This window comes from Astatotilapia calliptera, chromosome 18 (genome assembly GCF_900246225.1).
Source record: "Astatotilapia calliptera chromosome 18, fAstCal1.2, whole genome shotgun sequence".
Lineage (NCBI taxonomy): Eukaryota > Metazoa > Chordata > Actinopteri > Cichliformes > Cichlidae > Astatotilapia > Astatotilapia calliptera.
Genome location: NC_039319.1, coordinates 21,632,513 through 21,654,221, shown reverse-complemented (window position 1 = coordinate 21,654,221; position 21,709 = coordinate 21,632,513). Strand labels below are relative to the sequence as shown.

Here is a 21,709-nt window from a genome sequence, read left to right as displayed (position 1 = left end):
GGGAGCAGACCTACTCTCGGCGGTGCGACGAACAGCATGAGTGGGCGTTGTTCTCTCGCACACACACTCATACTCGCATATCGCAGAGACAGAGGGGTGTAAAGGGATTGTCAGGCTGCCCAAACACAGAGACCTGACCTCAAACACATTACTTCACGTATGGTACGTTTCTCACCTATTAAAGGAAAATTAATGTGAATCAATGCGACAGCCACATTTGAAATGTGGGGCAGACTCATCCAACATGAATTCACTCAAGAGATGTCTATTAATAACATTCATTTGGCTTACTTACTGATGGCTATTCTTTTGTGGCAAAGAGAAACTGGAATTGATCCTTAAGAGGTCCCTTGGGTTTATTGTTCTTCTAGGTGCCTGACAACACAGCGATCTTTAAAATAAAAACAGAGAGAAAAGTCCCAAACTTACAGAAAAAAAAGAGGAACCTTGCCACTTCGTGCCACAACAGCATGAGTGAGAGCAAAGGACAAAGGGATTTGTTGGAAACGGGCGGTGCCCTGTTGAGAACAGTAAAATTAGGGAGTAGAAAAGTGCAGGCCTCGTCGACAGCTTCATTGAAAAATATCTGTTAAGTATAAAAGTGTCAAAAAGAAAGGCTGTGAGACAGATAGAGAGCGAGAGAGAGAGAGAGCAGGCAGAGATCTGAAGAAGAAGCCAGAATGAAGAAATGTTGAGACAGACCAGCAGGCAGCCGCAAGGGCCGCTCTGGGTCAAAAAGAAGGCCTGAAGAGAGATAAGACACTAGTTTCCTTCCGTTAAGTTCAACACCAAGAGACTGGCTGAGCTCCAACTGTCTACAGACCAGTTTCAATTAACTTCACTCTGAAAATAAGTCACTATTAATTATTATCATCATCATTTATCGACAGTTACCAGCAATAAATCAGCATCCTTATAGTATCGTCATCTCTATTAATGCATTTATTATGGTCCATCATGTGTGTGAAGGTTATTATTGTGACTCCTTCCATTGTCTCTGCCGCAGCTGGTGCCCCACTTGGGGCCGTTCCCCTCCCATCCCAAATTTTACCCCACCACCCCTCCCTTTGCCCGGGACATTACGAGAAGATGCGGATGCACTGTGTGGTAGGAGTGTGACAGACGGGGCATTCTGGCTCTGTTGATTGGCAGATCTGCCCAGCGCACTCCATGCAGAACAAGTTGTGGCCGCAGGGCACCAGGGCTGCCGTCACCTCGCTCTCGAAACACACGAAGCAGTCCCTGTTGACCCCGGGGCTGACTCCAACCAGAGCCGCAACCCCAGAGCCAGAGCTGCCTTTCAGTCTGCTCAAAATCCCAGAGGTGAGACCCACGCCGCTGCCGCCTCCCTCTGAGTCGGTAGGCGACCCACCGGGGAGGGAGGAGGCCGAGCAGGAGGAGTAACCGGTCGATGAGCCGCCGGAGCTGGAGCTCGATGCTCCGGAGAAGGAGCCGCCGCCTGCGTTGCCAGACTGCAGCCAGGAGAGAGTGCTGAGGGGGTCGCTTTGAGCACGACGGGCAAGTGGGTGATCCAGAGGGGGGACCACGCCTGTGTCCTGAGGCAGAGTCGGGGACAATCGTGGAGTGATGGCGCCGGCGCTGACGCCGCTGCTATTGCGACGCAGAGGCTGCTGCTGAGAGGAGCTGCCCGTCTTATTGCCCGATCCGCTGTTGACGAAAGGCGCCCAGATGTTGGAAGCACTGAACTCGAAGCCCAGCTCGTCTGACGAAGGCAGTCCTGGGGTGGAATCGCCTCCAAAAGTGAATCCCCCAGCGCTGCTGGAGCCTGTGCTAAAAGGGCTAGTGGGACTGCCTCCCTCAGTGGCCTTCCGGGCGGTGCTGAAGCTGTCTGCGCTCATCCCGCCATTGTGCGTGTGATAGGGAACCGATGAAGACATCTTCCTGCCGGACGAGTGGTGTACGGACATGGAAAGAGCAGAAGGTGGGGATGTTGGAGGAGGAGGGGGGGCAGAATGGTGGCTAGCTGCCCTGGACCACAAAGTCGCTCCCAGTCCCCCACTCAGGGAACCAAGGCCTTCAAGACTGACATCAGTGCCATTAGTGTGGAAGTCATTGTCTCCCTGGAGGTCTACAAAGGTTCCAGTTCTCAGGGTGATGTGAGTCTCGATCTCCTCTCTCGCTCTGTCCACGTTCTCTGGCATCCCAGTCACCTCGAACACGGGGTCTTTTTCTCGACTCGGTGTCACGATGTAGGTGTGAGTCTGCTGCTGGATGCGCTTGATTGTTGCCCCTTTTGGTCCAACAACTAAACCGACTACTCTGTACGGCACTCTAACCTGGATCAGGGATAAAATAAAAGGATATTTTAGCTGATTTTCAAGCAAAACAAGACAAAAAGCAAAAACATGACCCCAGCACCACAGCAGGGCTACTGCACCTGTATAGTGGTCTGTCCAGGTAGGTTTGGTGGTCCGGGAAGGGAGCCGCCTCCTCCACCCCCTCCAGCTTTGCAGCGGGACGCCCTGATCATAGAGAAGTGCTCTGCTGCAGACACAATTTCACGCTTGGCCATCTCCACATCCTCCCTGCGTCCCGTCACGATGAACACAGGGTCCTCGCCTCGCACCGGAGTCTTTATGTAGGTGTTTGTTTTGGCACGCAGGGCCTTGATCTTACAACCTGGAAGATTCAGAAGCACACAATCAACTGCAATGTTTTTTTTTGTTTGTTTTATTAGTTGATCTGATTTTGCTGACAATTATGAATGCTTCACTTTGTAAAGTTTCAAAAATTCAGTTGCTCTCACTAATATGAATGGGCTATATTAGGCAGAGCACCAATTTTAGCCTAAATTTCAAAGCCTGACATCAAAAATATTTTTGTAACATACGCCTGGCACTTTGGTGTAGTAATTTACACATTTGCCATAAAATATCCATCTATCCATTCTTTTCCGCTTATCCTTATTGGGTCGTGGAGGGACTGGAGCTTGTCCCAGCTACCACAGGGTGAGAGGCAGGGTACAACCTGGACAGATTGCCAGTCTGTCGCAAGGATAAATAAAGTAATTTCCTCTGTTCGGTCCCAGGAGGAGACACAAATCCTTTTGAAGTTGTGTCAGGAAGGGTAAACTGTGTAAAGGTCTACCACATCAAATATGCATATCTGCCCGCTGTGGTGACCCTTTGTGAAAAAGGAAGGAGCTGAAAGTAGCATTTCTACAACATGATTATATTAGTATAAATTCAGACTTACTCTGGCATCAGAAGCCAAAAAACACACTTCAGTAAAAATGAGAAGCATTTTCCTGACATAATCCACACCCCACAACAGTGGTGTATGCTCCACAGTCAGAGAGCCACCAAACTACACAAAGTGCACCTAATTTACCGACAACTACAGCATAAATGAAAAATAATCAGCCATTCCTTTATCATCAGCTCAAACTGAGGTAGTGCTGATCATTTTATGAAACAGGCAGTAAAGCCAGCAGGTCTTCATGAAGCTCTCCACATTAAATCAGTGCTGCACTGCATGCCTCCTCCCAGCAGCAGCATCCACACTGCGCTCTGTGTCTTTAAATGCGGACGCTTCATTCTCGGCGGCCAATAGGACGCACGGAGCGTGATGTCATTCTGGGAAGCAGAAAGCATGGCTTTTTCAAACAAAGAGAACAATGCTGTAACGTTAGCGCGAGCGCAACGGGAAAAACAAACCCACGGCTTGACTAAATTTAAAGTGTAGGACACATCCGAATAGAAATCATAATTAAAGAAATCATCTCGAGTATAAACGTAGCGGCAAGCAGCAGCAGCGGCAGACTGAGCTGGGTGCAGGGCGTAACACCGCCCAGTCCCGTGTTTGTGCGTCTGCTGCTGCCCCGTTTCAGCCTCACATCTGCTCTGAGGAGCAAATATAACAAACGCATGTATGAGGTGAAGGTGTGAGTTCAGTGCCGCCTGTGATCTGCGGTACGAAGAAAATCTACACATTACGCGATATTTCCTTTGTTTGGTGCAGGCTGCTAGACATGTCCAGACTCCCGACAATCTGCCGCTTTGTCTGACCCTCTCCCTCCCCTCCCCCTCCCTTCCCACTCAGCCACGCTCACTCCCTCACCCTCTGTCAGAGCATTGTCTAATTGCTGATTTAAAAAAACAAAACAAACAAAAAATCACAAATACTACAGCGGCATTTCATTTCAGTGGAGTATCCGCATTATGCTGCCACTGAAGAGCAGGAGAGGGAAGTGCAGCCCGACCACAACATCAAGCTCAGACAGCTGAAGTTCACAGACCCAGCTCACCAGGCAGTCACCCAAACAAAGAACAAGCTGCTCAACGGCACAGCCTTACCTTGTCTGCCCACTATCTCAGCCACATGCTCGGAGCTGGGGACGGGAACACACTCGGTCATGTTGACACTTCTTTTCCTGCTGCAGAGGACGGAGTTTGGTTCCCCGTGGAGCATGGCATGGGAGCCGGCCATGTGGTACCCCCCTGAGCCATAGTACTCCGGGGATGGAGAGCAGGACGTCGGAGAGTCCCGAGACCCGCTGGGATGGTCCAGCATTTGTAGATCCACGAACCCCCCTCCACTCACACCGTTGCAATTCTCGGGTCCCGGACCCTGGGTCCCATCCAGGCTGTCCACAAGCCCGCTGCTTCCGCCGCCCCCACAGTCCACCTTCTCCATGGCCATCAGTGACAGCTGGTCCAGGGCGAAGCGGAGCGCCTCTTGGTGGTCCTCCTCCCGGGACTCCTGATCAGTCTCCCTGGACAGACCGACCCCGTTGTGTTGGCTGCTGATCACCACGTCGTGGTCCATAATCTCGGGGTGAAATAAAGGGCTAGGCATAGTCTCTCCGTGGATCTCACATCAGATCACGGATGCCTGTTTTGTTGGGAGTCCGCTCACCCTCTACTGAAATTCAAAGAAAACAACAATAAAAATAAAAGGTTTTTCCATGTCTTCTATTAAAACACACAAAATACGAGTGTAACAGAGCACCGTGGAGCCTCAGATCACCCAACAATAACAACGCGCATTAACAGTATTGATTTGAGCGCCTTTGCTTTGTCTGTTGTTGCTGTTTGTCTGACAACTGAGCTCATCCAGGAGGTTGACTGTTTTGCCCGTCCTCACAACCACACACAGTATATTCCCGAGCCTTTTCGGTGCCGACTCCAGCCGGTCCGGTGTGTGCTGTCCGAATTTAAACGTAAATTTAAAAACAATAAACAGATAAATGAGCTGTTGTTAGCTCCAAGAATCAAAAGCTAGCAGGCTAGCTCCACACAGTCGGCACTCAGTCACGTTGTCGACCTCTTTGTTTGAGAGCGCCGCGGTTAGCTGCTTTAGCTCTGTTCTGACAGTCGAACTTGTGTTCACATTCACAGACTGCCGTGTTATTTTTTAAAATTAAATACGTGCGGAAACCACGAGAACTTACCTTATCTACGTTTTGTCGATGAAGTCCTCTCTTCACTCGTAGCCCAGTTCTTTAGGGAAAGACGTGGAGCAGACTGAAGGAGGAGACCTGTGCTGTGCAGCGCTAGGAGCTAGCGGTTCGGCTAACTAGCAAACCGAAAGGGGGGCGTTTGAGGAGAAGAAGAAAAAAACGTTTAAAACCGAAAAGAGGGCACTGTTGTTTTTCCTCCTCCAGGAGATTTCCACAGGAGTGTCACTGCCTCTTCATTTCTCCCAGCGTCAGGGAGAGCTCAACTGAAGTCCAAGGTTAGCGGTTATCTTTTAGTTAAAAAAAAAAAAAAACAGTGATTCTCGGCTTTCTGTTGCTGCTCTTGCCTGCCTGACCCCGGTCGGTCCGCCGCCTTTGTCTCGCCAGGCGCACGCCGCTCCGTCTCCCGCACACGGCACTGACGTCACCCGCGACACAACAATGAGTTCAAAGGCCACATGAAGCAAGGGGAGAGCATCAACGCACAGCAGTCTGGGCTACTGTCACCCCCGCCGGGTCTGTCAGAGCACTATTTCACTCTCCTCTTCCGTGGAGGTTTTTGTAGCGTAACTATTAAGGCACTGATATACGTTTAGAAAAATGTGACCACGGTTGGGTGTGTTCATCATGGCTACCAATGAGGTGTTTGGGGTGGTCCAACAGCATCACTGAGCGATGCTCATGCACTAGTAGTTACTTTCTAAGATATTTGTTTAAAAAAATAACCAAACTCATAAACGCGGCACAGGGTTGTTCAAGGGGTTTCGATTGAAGTTATTTTTATATAAGCGCATACATGTTTTAAAAAAACCCCACATCGGCATGCTTCCTTGTATACCTTTAGTCAGAGGCACAAAGATGAAATTTATTACTAATGCTGACTGATTTATCTTATTTAAGAATGAAGGGTTACATGGGTGTAGAGATCCCTCCACTGCCAACACAGACAAAAGGAATATACTAATTTATTACCCCCCTCCCTTTCTTCATCGATATAAAGAAACTATTTCCGAATGTTAGGCTGTCTTTTGGTTCATGGTCTATCTGAAAGGTTATACAGGAAGGACTCAGAGTAGAGCCAGCTGAGGTGGTTAGCATTTGACCAGCATGCCTCCTAGGTGAGGTGGGAGAAGGATATATGCTAGAGGGATTGTATCCCCTGGATGGCTTGCTATCCCCTCTGAAGAGCTGGAGGTGGTGGCTGGGGATGGGTGGTGTGGGTGTCTTTGCTTACACTGCTCTCCTATGACCTGGATGGATACGGTTTAATAAAATTTGTCCTGTGGGGACATTAAAGTTCGTTTTTTGTAGGTATCACTTTAACAGACACTAATTACAAACAAACATACAAAAGGACACATAAGAAAAATGCCTTTATTTGACAGAAAACAGTACATCAGCAGTGTGTTTGTATGATCCGAGGGAACGCACCTTTTACTGAAATGCAATAGTAGTTGTTCAAAGAATAGTGAAAATACAAATACCATGGCTTCATGTTCAAAGCTATGTAAACTCAAATTATTGTGACCAAAAAAAAAAAAGAAGTTTGAACCGTGAAACTGTAATCATCACCATCCAGAGGCATGTAAAAATACTGCTGCATTTCTATGCTTTCAAACATGACATGCTAACTTACAGTGTCAGTAAAACATAAAAAGCAATAGCAGGAAATAAAAACACTTCTTAAAACCAATTAAAATGTAACACACACACAGATCAGTCGTGTACATAAAGGTTTGCGTTTTCAACACTGAGCTTAAACAGCTGTTAACTAAACATAACACTGCATTGTGTAGAGCACCATAACCAGCTGCCGGACTTTAGTAGAGGTAAAAATGAAAACTCAGAGCACCCTTACAGGATTATAAGGTCATATGTTTAAAAAACAAAAAAATTAAAGACCACAGTCTTTGTTTAGGTTAGGAAAAAAAATCTGCAGAATGTCTGCATATAAAGTCTGCTTCAGTTTAACTGCATACAAACCTTCATGGAGCCGTTAATTCGAGCATTGAAAAGACTTTACCAGCAAATGTCTCAAACAAGTCTGTGGGAGAGATAGAGGAGAGTTACTTGTTTAGGAATATACTGTAGGTCATATTAAATGCAATTAACCATGAGAAATTCAGCCATACTGTAGTGATTACTGCCTTTCTGTGTACCTTGGCTATAACTCCTCCTTCTCCACCTGCTCACCCTTCACCTCTGCTTCTACATCTGCAGCGGTGTCTTTTATATGAGCCAGCATATCAGCCATAAGGGCTTCTTCGAGCCGCCTCCTCACATTCTGCACCAGGTCCTCCTGCTTCCTGAGGGGCACAGACAAGAACACATAATTACATTAATGACATAACGTCTTTCACGACTTGAAAAAAGTTTCAGGGAAGGAAAAGTGCAAATCATTTGATGTCCACCAAAGAGCCGCACACTACACCTCAGCCCACCACGTGACCTTAGAGGGAGGCTGATTTTTATTTATTTATTTTTGCTCACTCCAGAAAATCATTTCATTTTCAGACCCAAAATAAGCAATAAAAAAATAAATACATTCAATTCCCAGAGACATGAAGCTTGATAACTGTAGATGATACATCCAACACATGAACACAGAAGAAATGTGCATCTCCTCTGTGGAGATTGAGTCTGTTTTTATGACTTATACATGGAAACGTGTGCTCTAAATTTTAATATGAGCACTTCAGTCTAGAAAACTTTGCACATCATTACAATAACTAAAAATGCTAACATGTTTTGGGAAATTAATGTCACTGGTGAAGGAGGATTGTATGTATGTATGTATGCACACTCAATAACAGGGCAAATCTTTGATACGATCTCAGAAACACATTTATGTCTGAACACAGCAGCTTCAGAGCCGTGCTCTTCAAACCGTATGCGATTGAGGGGCAGCCAATCAGCAGACAGGTGGCATAAAGTGAGGGTGGCCTTCAGAGAAGATAAGGTAAAACAGCTGACTCATGCACTCAAGTTATGCAAATCTATTTTAGCAGAGTCCAAGAATAAAAGTCAGAATAACAGGTTCCCATTAAATATACAAAGAAATAGCCCTGTTCTCTATTCTTGTTTCTCACCTGAGGTCATACACACATCACTCGAGACCAAGGACAGGGAGCTTTCTGCCTGCTGGCTGAGTAACACACATTTTCTCCTAGTGACAAGTGGTTGCCAGGTGGTCACAGACTGGTCTCAAGGCCTGTGTGACTGGGTCCTTAGTCACTTGATCATACATTGTGACCATGATTGTCACACTTCCAAAATGATAGATAAGTTAACGTCACATGGTTAGTGGTCACGTTTCCAAAAAAAAAGAAAAAAAAAAAGAAAAAGAAAAACCACATATCTGCATTTTATCTTGCTTTTTGCTAAATGGACTGAGGCTGATTTGCTGTTCTCACCAGTGACCCATAAAAAGACACCATAGTTCAATTTGGTATAAGAGTATAAATGCAAAGTATGACTCATTACAAAGCCATAAAAGAGAAGCAGAACACAAAGTAAATCTCAAGATTGAACTTTTGAACACAGTGAATTTAGTTTGCTTTTCTAACATTTATATAATAATGTGCCTGAACTGAAGGTCAAATAGCAAAATAATAATGGTGACTTGTGATACAACTGTCCCAAGTTTTCAGTGTGTAACACTTGTTTCTCAGTATGAAATGTCCTTGGTTCAGAACGCTCCGAGAGTCAAACATCTACTTTCCTGCAATAAAAATAAAGTGCGCTGGTTTTGGCAGTGCACAAGTTTTTTATCATCAGCTATAGCATACTAGCTGGAGCTTCAGTAAATAGGTACAAAGTGCTGATTCACTATATGTTGAGCCTGAATTTAAAGCTGTATTCTTGTGTCACTGGAATAGAAAACGTCTGCGCTCACAGGTCAAGTGACCGGCTACCAGCTTATACTAAATGTGAATACCAAGACCAGTTGCATTTGTCCGTTGACAGCTCTGACAAAGCTTTTTCAGACAAGATATTGATGTCCTCAGTGACATTACTATGCAATTTTAAAGCCTATTTAATGGTTTTACTATTGGAGTCCAGTGTGTGAACCCAGCAAGGGCCCCTTGTATGGAGTTTTTCCCTCCAAGAGCTCAGCTCCCCGGGTTAATGATGCGTTCTTCACAGAAACAAGAGATTCTTAATCTGAAGTTTCACTTCCTGATTAAATAATAATAATGATAATGTTGTCTGAGGCTTTAAGGCCCTTTTTCATTTTATTTCTTACTTTAAACTGGTCACAAGCCTTTGCCTTTTGACAATATACACCTTAAAGCCATCTCCACACAGGAAGTGATTTGTAACGACCACAGAAAGTCTGGGACATTCAGCAAACAACTACAAGCAGTAGTCAAAAAAGATGACAAACAAAAGAAACCCCCTGTAGTGACGCAAACTGGGCGGGTTGCAGGATAAACTTCTCTAAATTTCGAGGTGAGTGATGGATGCAACAACCTATGAGTGTGAAGAGTACTGTGCATTTGTCAATACATGGTGGTCAGTTTTGGTTTCTAGACCGCTCCAAGAATAAATTGATTACATGATTTTACCCTAAACAGAGTGCCTCAGCAACCCCAACATTAGAGGGTTACCTGGGCAACCGGAGCCTTAGCATTAGGAGTTTTTCCTTTAAAAGAAAAATCCAAATGATTCCAAAACTGAAGCTCATCATGTAGAGTTTTGTGAGAACCTGTCACTGTGGTGGCGTACGCTACATGAGAACAGAAAACAGTCACTGACAGTCAAGCCATTGATTGTTGAAAACAGCAGCATGTGCCCAACAAGAAAAAAGAAACACCACCTCACTGCTTGGTAGTGGTGGAACATGTTGAAATGCACTTTTAGAGTGCACTTGATTTACATTTGACACCCTTCACAGAAGAAGCCACCAGCAGCAGACTCAAGCCTTCATCAGTTTCCTATGCATGAATAATATCACTTAGTATTACAGTTAGAAAATCAGAACTCCTTTGTGTTAAATATGAAAGTATCTCACCTAATATCATCATCAGTCACTACAAAGGCTTTGCAGAGAGGCTGCGCAGTGTTGAGCCAGACTCCTGGATTTTTCTCCACCGCAGCAGTGAGCTGTCCCGTGATGGGCGCCGGGCTGGTGTGCAGGGCGCTGGCGATCGCAGAGAGCAGCGTTTTGTCTGAACATGCAGGCCCCACCCCTAAGAAGAGAAAATCAGGTGGTATGGGTCAACCTGGTAGAATTATTTCTGTTTGAATTATATGTGACGGATAAGTTTTAAAGGTTAACCTCACCCTGCAAGCCTTTGGGGAGATCCATCGTTTTGACCAGCTCTTCTGCTATATCGAATGCATTTAATCCGCTCAACTTCCTCTCCCAGAACAGCTAAAGAGTGAAGCAAAAAGGAAGATACCTTTTGTGTATTTTAGGCACAGTGTTTCCAAAACTGAACATCTCAGTCAGTCAGTCAGTCAGTCAGTCAGTCAGTCAGTCAGTCAGTCAGTCAGTCAGTCAGTCAGTCAGTCAGTCAGTCACTCACACACACACACACAAAATTAAATTACCATTAGAAAACAAACAAACACTTGACACACCTTTTCTGCTTCTGACTTACTTGTTTTGGTTGTTCCACAGCCTTCTGGGGGTCCGTCTTCACCTTGTTGTTGGGGTGATTTGTTACTTTGGTCACTGGCTGTTTGAAGATGGAAGCTGTCTGTCGAACTGGCAGCGTTGTGTTTAAATCAGGCTTAGCCTTTAAGAGAGAACTGTAAGTTAGTTTTCTACTATATGAACAGATTTGTTTTTTAATGACACTTAAAAAGAGCCACTTTTAAAGCCAACAGTTATCCTACTGCTTTATTTTTACTGCTGTCAGTCTTGTATAGCAGTGGCTGCTGCATCCCGTATTTAATTGTGAAGAGGCTATAAAAACATTACAAGGCAATGGAATGACTACTATGACACAATGTGGCATGAAAACAAAAATGCAGTAAATAGCTACAAGGAAAACACCTATCCTTCAGCTTAACAGTAGACATAAAAGGCTGTAATGATGTTAATTTTACAACATTTACCACTTGTACAGTCAACGGTCAATCATAAAACCTCATCTCTGGGGGAGGTTTACTGGTGAAGGACACAATGCACTCTATAGCAACTATGAAATAACGACAGGTTTCAAATGTCAAGAGGTAATAATCTACCATCCAAAAATCATGTGCAAATTGGATATTTCAGGTTAGGAATTCACGAGAGAAAAACTTCCTTACGTAGGTTAAAGCGAACAAGTGAGCACGTCAGACTCAAGTCTGTTTTTACTGCAATTCATCTGTGATGGCTTCATGACAGAGAGGTTCCTGTGACGGTCATGAAATTTTAACCACAGTTTGCTAAAAGGCCTCAGGCAGACAGTGTGATCAGTGTACAGCCTGATGAGCTGTGCTTTTGGTTATGATGTTTATGACAAACACTCAAATGAAGTGGCAAAAATCAGACTTGGAGCTAATAATTCAGGACTGAAATTACTCTTATTTTAGCCACAAAGAATAAAAATTCTAGCTTTGATTATAAAAAATTCTCAACACAAATTTGTTACTTCGATACTTCTTTTAATGCATGACTATGTCACTATGGAAACATGAGCGTTTCACCCACATTTGCGACTAAACAGTCCTGCAATAGAAACGTACTCAGCAGCAGCGTATGAATAAAAAGTTTGACAACATTAGACACCGACCCCAGTTTTTAAACGTAAGCACTGATAAAACAACAGCAGCAGTGATGATGATGCTGGCACACTTTAACGAGGAGTCGGAGTCTGTTTAAACAACGTGGAGAGCGAAGAAGCCAAGCTGTTACAGAGACGGTGAGCTCAGGTTGACTGAAAGAAAACATGTTTCCAGCGTTCAAAAGAGGAGCGCTGTTCCTGTAATCACCATTAAACCTTTAGTGGGAAAAAGCTAGCGGGAGTCCTTCATCAAAGAACCTGATCAACAAACTTGATGTGAAGAAAAGCGAAGTTTGTAGCTGCTCCATCCTCCACCGTTATTATATACAGCAAAAAATCTGCAGTAAGCCTCCAGAAGTTTTATTAAAATATGCAGCTGAACTGATACCAAACTGGTTAAACTATACAACTTGCTGATGCCTTACAGCCTCCTATTAACGTCAGAAAGCCTTCAAGGAAGACAGAGTAATAGTAAATTTTTATTTAGTTTAGCTTAATATATTTTTTTCTTATTTATTTATTTAAAAAGGGACAATGCAGTTTAACATGATTCCAACAGCATGAAACTGATGTGCTGCATACGCATCTTATTTTATTTGACTGTACTTGAGATTATTTATATATTTTTGCATTTAAGAAAACTTTTTCTTCCAAAAAATGACATTTTTATATGGCATATGCAAATAGAATCAAAGGATTTAGTTGTTGTTCTGTTTTTTGGACAGATGTATGCAGTTAAACTAAATATGAAGAAGCACAACTTAAACTTACAGGTATACATTTTTAAGCCTCATAAACACCAGAGACCAAACTGTCTTACCCTTATTTGATGGCTGATGTCATAGAGATGGTTGTGCCTGCTGCGCTGCCCCTTGATCAGGAGTGACTGTTCGCCCCGGGAGTGGCCAGCATTCACATCAGTGTGAGGGCTGCCGCGGAATATCTGCGGCTTGTTGAGAATACGCTTAACAGGTAGACTAGAAAGAAAAACAGAAAAACCATCAAAACAAGCATCCACCAGGGATCAACAGTATTTCAGATACATCAGTTCTGCTTATAGCAGGTACAATTCTTTAAGATAAAACAACAAGTACTTGAATATTTATCCCACAAGCTCAGAAAGTCCTGTGTGAGAGCAGCCCAAACATTAAACCCAACATATAACAAAACAGCTTAAATAAAGTAAAATAGTTAGATAAATAAAACATGTCAAAATTAAAGTCGGTGTAAAAAAATAAAAAAATAAATCCACAAAAGCAGCTCAATTAAATAGGAAATAATATTAATAAGTCAGATAAAAAACACTCAATGAATTCTACTGTATCCATAATACAATAAAGACTTCATTATATACAAGAATAAAAACAGGCGCTTGCCCATTACTAACTGATTCCTGATCAAAGGAAAAAAAGTCTGAATACACAGTTCTTCTGCATCAACACAGCTGTTTTTATAATCACATTTGAACACTGTATAGAAACAAAGTTAGAACAAAAAATTGCATTTAACTCAGGCGGGTCATTGGGTTCATTCCACTATTTTTAACTGGGATGTCCAAGAGTTTAGTACTCCACAGACACTCTCAGTTACTTTTTTGAATAAACTTTTTGACAGAGCCACGCTTCGAAATGGTATCTGGGGCCACCCCAGTAGATGTGTTTTGTTTTTTTGTTAGCATGAAAATTGTGAAGGTGGGCATAAACGCAGCTGTGCATTTAGCTTCATTTGACTTACTACATTGGCACTGTTAAACTTGCACTTATTTTTCTGAAGACAACTGTGTAATCATGACCGGAGTACAAATGAATGATTTGTTAAATGTGCATTTACACTCCTTTACACTAAAAGAAAGTGAAACGATTTGTCAGATATTAGTGACCATCTGTCAAAAATTGACTACTGATATTTAAACTGTTCTAAATTCCTCATGAAATCTCTCATGAATGACATCGAGCCATTTTGATCCAGAAAGTACTTAAGGGTTTTGTACAACCTTCTCAAGAGGCCTGGCCAAAAGGGAATCAAAAGGGAATCAGAAATTGCAACACATCTAACAAAACAGATGTGTTGCAATTTAAATTAAGTAAACACTGAGTAGGCACAATAACGTAGACTCATATAGCCTATAACTCCAAATACACAATGACATAAAAAGATATTTTCAAAGAAATATTATAAAATAACTTGTCGAGCACGGGACCCCAACAGGTGTGCTGACAACAAGTCGAGAGACGTCATTCAGGCACCTCTGTAGCCCACCCTGTGGTTAAAAGCGGTCTGACCAGCAGTAGCTGATAATATCCACGTGGTTGTTTTTGTTTGACCGTCTCTAACTGAAGCGTGTCTGAAGCGTACTCATGGTGAGCCCCACGTGAAGTTTGGAGCGCTCGTGCTGCTGTAGCTGTGACGGGCCTGCGCACTGCAAGTCAAGCGTGTGTAAACAATGAAACTTAGCTAGCTAATCAAGCTAGCAGCACCGGGACGTCAAAGTCGTAGCAAATAGCGTGTCAATTGTTGCTTGAAGCTGCAGTATTTTAAACCAAACGAACTCCACCCGCTTTAAAGCCAACTTTTAGCTACAAAAGTAATGCTGCAAATAAATTAATTAAACCTCCCCAGATCGATTCATTTACTGATGAGCGTTTCTAAAGTGCCCCACGGATGTATGCAGGCGTGCGTGCATTTCCTCGTTATTACAATAACTCACTCGGTTAAACATGACAAAGTCCTACCTTTTTCTTTCCATGGTCCCGGCTGTCTCAATATTTCTGCCCCTAATTTTTGCTAATAAACGACAAAAACTTCACTACCTTATTAATATTACCACAGGCATGAATTTTGTCTGCTAGCTGTCCGTCTCAGCTCGAGATCTTGCAGATCTCGAGTACAGATCACTCCGCCGTATTAGTAACTTATGCGTCACACGCTGTAAAGTAGTCCGAAAGTAAAGCTCGCGCAGGTCTCACGTGGGCTGTGTCATAGGCGGAAAGTAACTGTGACAGAGTTTTGACACTGTAACGTTTTCATCGTGTTCATAATTGTACTCAAAACTGCATTTATGGGAAAATATGTTACTTAATTGTAAAATGATATTTGTTTTTAGTTATTGTGAACTGGATATTTCTGGATAAACGGTCTGTATTTAAAGTCTAATGACACAATACAATAATGCAATTGCACTAGTTTGATGCTGTAACAGGTAGGCCAGCTAGATTAAAATCCAAGTTTAACGGACTTTATTTATTTTGTTTAATTGTTAAACTGTTACCTACACATTAATACATTTTCTATTCACTTTGTATAGAATTGAAAATGTATTAATGTGTAGGACCAGTATTTTCTACTACACCACGTTTTGTAAAAGGAGATGGAAAAAGTTTAAAAAAAAAAAAAGCTTTCTAAAAATTACCCAGCTGTTAATAAAAATATTAAGTGCCTTGATATTTTATAGCTTTTTAACAAAAGAGTGAAACTGTCAGTACTTTTCATTGTGACCAGTTATGAGGATGAGTAAGAGAGGCTGTTTTTAAATTTGCTTCATGCACATTTACCTTCAGCAGGAACACAAGCAAATTAAATAAATCCATAAACAGCCATAATATAGGAGAAATCACAGATACTTTACTTCTCACAAAAATCAAGAATCAAATTTGACCCACAGACCACAGATGATTACAATAAATACACGTCCTTAATCTGAACAGGGAAAGAAACCAAATGCACGTTTAAATCGTTACTGTTTTCCTCTTCGTCTGTTCATATTTTTACTGGCAGAAGAACGCTGAAAAGCCAAACCCAAGGATCATTTCATTGGACGTTGGTAGTCAACAGTTCAATGCTGAATGAGCTGGAGGGTGAGAATGATGGTCTCTGGTGGCCTGCCATGCAGTGGAAGGTCCTGGCTGCAGCAGTGTGTGGTCTCTCTGTAGGTCCTTGTGTAAAAAGAAAAAACAGCGCTGACCTGAGGAGGAGGAAGGTACATGTGTTATAATGTGTTCAAGAAATTATCAAAGCTGGATGCTGAGGGCAAGCGGAAAAGAAAAACTTAATGGAATATTAAAGCATTTTTGTTTATTAACTGTAATTTTTTTCTCGTTTGAAACCATCATTCAAAATTGACTCAACATCAACTGAATGAACCAATTCAAAGTTAATGCCTATGAGTTTTAAATTTCCAGTGGTCACAGTCTTTTCATTAGAAGCTGCCTAATACAGTCTCAAACAGGCCACTTTCCTTAATTCTGGTCTTGTGTCCTCTCTGAACTGTCCAGTTTCATTTAAGTTATTAATTTATTTATCCCAAACATCTGCAGATTACTATGTTAAAGCAACCAAACCTTTAAGGACAACAAGATACAATATGACAAAAACAAAAATCACATACAAAAACAAACTGGAAAGAAAAATAAAATATATCAATGAGTATGTCGCCACAATTGTCAATACTTTCTTTTAGCAAGCTGATGAAATGTGCCCCTGTTTTTCCAGGGCACAATTCATGCTAAAGCCCTTTAATTTGATCAGACCAGAAAGTCTTTTTATGACTAGGGTTTTCCAGTGACTGACCATAATGAGCTCCTGAATTTGTTCATTGCCTTTCTGAATGTCTGCTTTGTAACTGAGAAATAAATGAAACCAAAAGATCGCCTGGCAGCTTTGTGTCAGATGACATCTCACATTTAGTAATCACATTTTCAATCTTCACATTATTACGACAAGCACTTACAGAGCTCATCATGACAAACCGCTTCATTGTTTCCTTCCCATCAGTTGAAGACTTTTCAATCTCAGCTCCGACTCCGGACATTTGTTTCGGAAATCACAGTATGTCTGCTTGTTTGTTTTTGATATTAATGTAGTGTCCCATCCTGTTCGGTTGAGTCATGCGGTTCAGGCAATACTTAATAAAGAATCTATTTGGGAAACGGGGGGCTAATACTCCACCCAGTGATGCTTTTACCTCTGGATTGAGGCATGACTGTTACCATTATATAGACAGCCTGTGTGCTGGGTCAGTAAACAGGAAAAACATATATCTATGCCCAACAAACATGTAATATTGTAGGTTTTTCTTGGCTCACAATTTGATTTTGGGGAGTGAGTACTCATGATTGGTCTGTATGCATTGGAAGAAATGAGTCTGTGTTTCACTTGACTCAAAATTGTTCGCTTGAAGACCTAAGTATGCTGAAAGACTCGACTTTTGGCCCCAACAAACCCGTGACTGTGGTACTGGGACTTGTTTTCTTTAAAGTCACATACATCCCTCTGTAGACTGGACATCCACAATGTCAAGAAAATTTACTGAAAACCAAAGCTAGACTTGAGCAGTTTGAATTATCCCAAAAGATGTTAAGAATAATTATTAAAAAACAAAATATTTCTGAATGTGTTTGTTTTGAGCATCACGCACGTGTGCTGTTAGAGATAGCTGAAAACATTTAGTGTTACACAATGCCACACATGAGAAATGTGATTCTTGCCTGTTCAAACAAGTTTAAAGTCAACATAAAAGTAAAACTGGTACTGAGTAGCCTGATCAGTTATTTTTGCAACAAGCTGCATATTACGTTGCAGAATTAGACAGAACTTCTCTGAATTTCAGGAGTGGGTCAACCCCCCACACACACCCACACCCTTTATGTTCTATCACTTTATATGCTTCATGATAAGCTGTTTGTTCTCATTTTCATGCAGCTATGTCAACTTCACATAAAGGACTCCCCGTTGGTTTATGGGCCGCTGGTCATCGCTAACAAACCAATTATATATTCACTACAATTTGTAAAGTCTTTGGAACTATCATCACTGACTCGGGGGATGCCTGGTCCTCACTGAAGTCTCAAGCCTAGATCTACCTTTACGCCACCTGTTATTCTGTTAAGCACTGTCAGTCCAACTTAGGATGTGGTTCCTGCTTGTTAAATGATTATTTATTATTCAACGGTGCATGATAATCTCCCGAATGACTGTTTCACGCTGCCATTCTTTGGACTAACCTGACACATGTTAGTCATCGTTCTTGAATTTGCCGTTGATATAGGGGACATAATCCAAAACCAAACGCCAGTCTGTGACGTACACTAGGGCTACACCTCCAGTTGTTCCCCATACTGCCATAGTTGGGAGCCTGTGGAGAGAAGACAGTGAAAATTTGTCCGTTGTGTTTCTATTAATTTCAGCATCGATTGATGAAACCGAAGAGAGAAATACATTTTTATTGGGTAAAACCAAATATTCATTTTAGTGGTTTCGGTTATTAGAAGAAGACAAAAGGGTTGATGCCTTTTTATCTGCTGAAGCTATAAACATGCTGGAAAATGATGTAAGTAACTAACCCCCCCCCCCCAAATAAATCTGTTGCACCTGCTTCTGTTTGGTAAAATATGCCAGAGCATTTTACTTTTATCTGTTTAGGAGAGGGGATCCTGTACCTTAATCCAGTTGGGATAAAGTTTAATGCAGCCTTTGCGGCAGATTTATTAAGAACATTAAAAACCTTCGCCCGAGATCACATGGTTTAATTTGTTAGCTCGATGTATTTAAAAAAGCGATTCCCAATCTCCTCTGTGAACAGGCAGAGTTAATAACGAAAAGATAGCTCACACTCGCTTTAATACATAAAAATCATAACATCTTCAACAGACAGTCTAAAGTCAGTATGTCCCTACGACTATGACCTCAGTTGTGTTAACGGCTAATGCTAGCTAAGGACACATCGAGGTTCTTTTAAGCACAGGTCCGATTTCTTTCCGCTTTTTCTCACAGGCGCGACGTAAAAACTTCTTACCATGACTTGGCAATGGCCACATATTTCTGACCGATTACTTTACCGATCATTTTGGCTGAATTTTGTGATCCTTACGCAGGACGTGCCACTTTAAAAGATTGGAAGCACTTCCCAGTTTCTCGGCAGCCTAGTGCGCAAGCGCAAGAGGTACTTCCGCTTACTTAAGAAATAAAAGCCTTTAATAATTAAAGACAGACATTTTTTGACGCGCTTGTAAGCACCTAAAAAAATAGTAACGATTTTATGTGGCAAATCTATAAAACATCGTAATGTTTCATGAAATGAGTCCCGTTTCGATTACAAAATCATTTTTGACTTTTTTATATGGCGCTTGCAACGAAAAGTGTTGTTTTTTATTTGTTTTGTTTTTTTAAATCGTGCATTGTACCAAGTTGCACAGAAAAAATCAGGGGCAAGGCAGCAATCCAGCATAGCACCTGTATTGTTTTTCTTGACTTCTGTCACAAGTTGCCGTGTAATTTTTGAGAGGACAGTGGCGGATTTTATGGACACAGCTGACAGCGCATGTCTGCACCCTAGTGGACTGAGAAAAAAGTACTGCATCTGGTTTCAGGTGTTACTGTGCTTTTAAATGTTTTCAAATTTTCAAACTCCTTGGCGGCCGCTTATCGGGGCCTGGAGCCTGGGGCTCGCTCGGGCCACTTCGGAGGTGGGGTGCCCCCGGCCTCTCGGCCTGGGGCTCGGTCACTCAGGCACGGCTGGCTGCCGGTGTTCCAGATCAACTGGCGTTTAGATCAACTGGCGTTGGTCGAACAGATGTGTGGCAGTCTTGCGTTTCAGTAGCTCCTACCGACAAACCAGCAAAAAAACGCCAAATGTGTCACCTGTGACACTTGTGAGGTTATCTCAAACACACTCCGTCAGTCTTGATGCTGTTGAACAACAAAATGTTTAAAATGTGGCGAGTTTACCTGGTGATATCCTCATGCGCGACGCGATCGCGAAAACAGCAAACAATTAACACCACGCCGATGTTGTTCACAGGACAGCAAGAGTAAACGATCGGGAGACCCTTGTCGTCGTTATCGTTCCCCTCGCACGGTTTATTTCTCCGAATTCAGCGTTTTTGCTCCACAACTAAAGCGAGCAGTTTACTTTGTGCACTAACATGGACTCGAGTCAACCAGCGCCACCTCTGGCCAAGTGCCACAGCCTACAGCCAGATCAACCTGTGACACACATCTGCAGCACGTTTGATTTCGTTTCTTGCACAACACATTTGTACCTTTCAATTGTGTCTGTTTGTGCGTCATGCAAATGAACCTTTGAAATGAATGAAATGATATCATATATTCCTTATTGGCCTACATTTGTACAAAATTCCAAATTATATACACAAAGTCATAGAAATCACCACTCCAATTGGTCATCATGATTTTGATATTCTCTTTTCCCATAACAATGAAATACGCCTTGGACAAATATGACACATCAATATTTCATTAGTGTCGTCACATCACATCCTGTAAGCATCATCTGCCTGTGTCCTTTCCCTGGAAATTAATATTTCCAGCCAATATAGGCAATCCATCAACATGGCTGGAGAGTTGGTAGTTATATATAAAGTCAGTGACTCAGGTGTGTCGCTTGGTTTGTCATCTGTTTGTGAGACTGGAGGAGACGCAATCTTTTGTTTTAAATCTTAGTTAGGAAGATTCCTGTTTTAAAACAAGCACGTATTGTGAGAAATGCAAGAAGTACATCTGCAGAAAGTACACAGTTACATTCTGTCCATCATGTGGACAAAATTGAAAATGTTGAGCATTGAAAAACTGAGAACGTTGGGCAAGTTCAAAAGAAATGTGTTTGTAAGAACGAAAAACCAAATTGTTCCTAAAATAGTTATGGAAAGTCTAACTGTTGTATGTCTGTGTTCTACATGTTTATCTGATGGGAAATAAAGTTGCTATTGTTTCATTGCAGTTTTTGAACAATTCTGAGTGGATTTACACAGTACGGATCTAAATGACCCGCAACAAAATCAATGTCATTTTTTTGTTCTTCAACATAATACAAGGGTTCATTTCCAAAACTTGCCTATGATCTTCAATTTGTAGCAGATCCAGCTGCTATCACACAGCAGCTAGAGCAGTTTCAAATGGAGGTCAGTCCACTGCTGCCATCTGTGGCCAAATACCATAGCCCACTACTAGATTAACTTGTGACACATCTTCACCTGCTGCTATGATGACATTGAGTAGAGGCTGAGTGGCTGCACTTACCCCTGGTACATTCAAATCTACCCACAAACATGTTGAAAGATGCAATGGCAGCAATGTGGATTGTCAACACTAAAAACAATCAGTAAGCAAAGACAACAGGGATCACTTTTTACTGTTTATTTAGCACCCACAACATTTGTTGTCGCCTTCTGCACAGGGAAAGTCCACACACACTGTGTGGTACCACTTTCCACAGAAGGTGCATTCAGTCTGCAAGATTGAATGAGATTGTCAGAGTCATTGTCTGACTGTTTATTACTATTCACCTGCGGTACATTCACAGTAACTGCCATCTCCTTACAAATGTTTATTAGATTAACCACACTTATACAGACTGTATATAACAACCAACTCTAAAATGTTTTTTCTCAGAGAAAAGACACAGACAGACTACGCTAACGACATGTGATGTTACAACACTAGTGAAATATTGGTGTCATTTCATTCTTTTCAAAGGTTCATTTGCATGACGCACAAACAGACACAATTGAAAGGTACAAATGTGTTGTGCAAGAAACGAAATCAAACGTGGTGCAGA

At 42.3% G+C, this 21,709-nt stretch overlaps 3 protein-coding genes across 4 annotated transcripts; all 3 read right to left on the bottom strand.

Annotated features, from left to right (window-relative positions):
- Nucleotides 1-338: 338 nt before the first annotated feature.
- On the bottom strand, nucleotides 339-5,998 carry LOC113010064 (RNA-binding protein MEX3B). 2 transcript variants are annotated; one of them, XM_026148886.1, is made up of 4 exons: nucleotides 5,414-5,998; nucleotides 4,317-4,884; nucleotides 2,399-2,640; nucleotides 339-2,297 (listed from the first exon to the last, which is right to left on the bottom strand). In XM_026148886.1, exons 2-4 carry the CDS (start codon nucleotides 4,816-4,818, stop codon nucleotides 1,080-1,082), a joined length of 1,962 nt encoding a protein of 653 aa, XP_026004671.1. In that variant the 5' UTR covers nucleotides 4,819-4,884; nucleotides 5,414-5,998; the 3' UTR covers nucleotides 339-1,079. The 2 variants fall into 2 exon arrangements, with proteins under 2 accessions (XP_026004671.1, XP_026004672.1); XM_026148887.1 differs by having other exon boundaries at nucleotides 4,317-4,881.
- A 777-nt stretch (nucleotides 5,999-6,775) lies between these two features.
- LOC113010065 (methyl-CpG-binding domain protein 3-like) lies at nucleotides 6,776-15,356 on the bottom strand. The gene is made up of 7 exons (XM_026148888.1): nucleotides 14,871-15,356; nucleotides 12,959-13,115; nucleotides 11,026-11,163; nucleotides 10,706-10,796; nucleotides 10,434-10,611; nucleotides 7,579-7,725; nucleotides 6,776-7,463 (listed from the first exon to the last, which is right to left on the bottom strand). Exons 1-6 carry the CDS (start codon nucleotides 14,882-14,884, stop codon nucleotides 7,584-7,586), a joined length of 720 nt encoding a protein of 239 aa, XP_026004673.1. The 5' UTR covers nucleotides 14,885-15,356; the 3' UTR covers nucleotides 6,776-7,463; nucleotides 7,579-7,583.
- Nucleotides 15,357-15,737: 381 nt separating this feature from the next.
- Nucleotides 15,738-19,081, bottom strand: uqcr11 (ubiquinol-cytochrome c reductase, complex III subunit XI). The gene is made up of 3 exons (XM_026148889.1): nucleotides 18,929-19,081; nucleotides 18,138-18,268; nucleotides 15,738-16,099 (listed from the first exon to the last, which is right to left on the bottom strand). The coding sequence occupies exons 1-2, from the start codon at nucleotides 18,976-18,978 to the stop codon at nucleotides 18,148-18,150; spliced, it is 171 nt and encodes a 56-aa protein (XP_026004674.1). The 5' UTR covers nucleotides 18,979-19,081; the 3' UTR covers nucleotides 15,738-16,099; nucleotides 18,138-18,147.
- Between the last annotated feature and the right edge of the window lie 2,628 nt (nucleotides 19,082-21,709).

Bases quoted from the DNA above. Each gene is read 5' to 3' on its own strand.
- LOC113010065 (XM_026148888.1), bottom strand. The intron at 11,164-12,958 runs GTAAGACAGTTT...TCTCTCTTAAAG, and splicing joins ACATCAGCCATCAAATAAGG to GCTAAGCCTGATTTAAACAC. The intron at 7,726-10,433 runs GTGAGATACTTT...TGTGCCCCTCAG, and splicing joins GTGACTGATGATGATATTAG to GAAGCAGGAGGACCTGGTGC.
- uqcr11 (XM_026148889.1), bottom strand. From the start codon at position 18,978: ATGATCGGTAAAGTAATCGGTCAGAAATATGTGGCCATTGCCAAGTCA. The intron at 18,269-18,928 runs GTAAGAAGTTTT...TTCTCTCCACAG, and splicing joins GTGGCCATTGCCAAGTCATG to GCTCCCAACTATGGCAGTAT.
- LOC113010064 (XM_026148886.1), bottom strand. From the start codon at position 4,818: ATGCCTAGCCCTTTATTTCACCCCGAGATTATGGACCACGACGTGGTG. The intron at 2,641-4,316 runs GTAAGGCTGTGC...TGAATCTTCCAG, and splicing joins TGAGATAGTGGGCAGACAAG to GTTGTAAGATCAAGGCCCTG. The intron at 2,298-2,398 runs GTGCAGTAGCCC...TCCCTGATCCAG, and splicing joins CTGGACAGACCACTATACAG to GTTAGAGTGCCGTACAGAGT.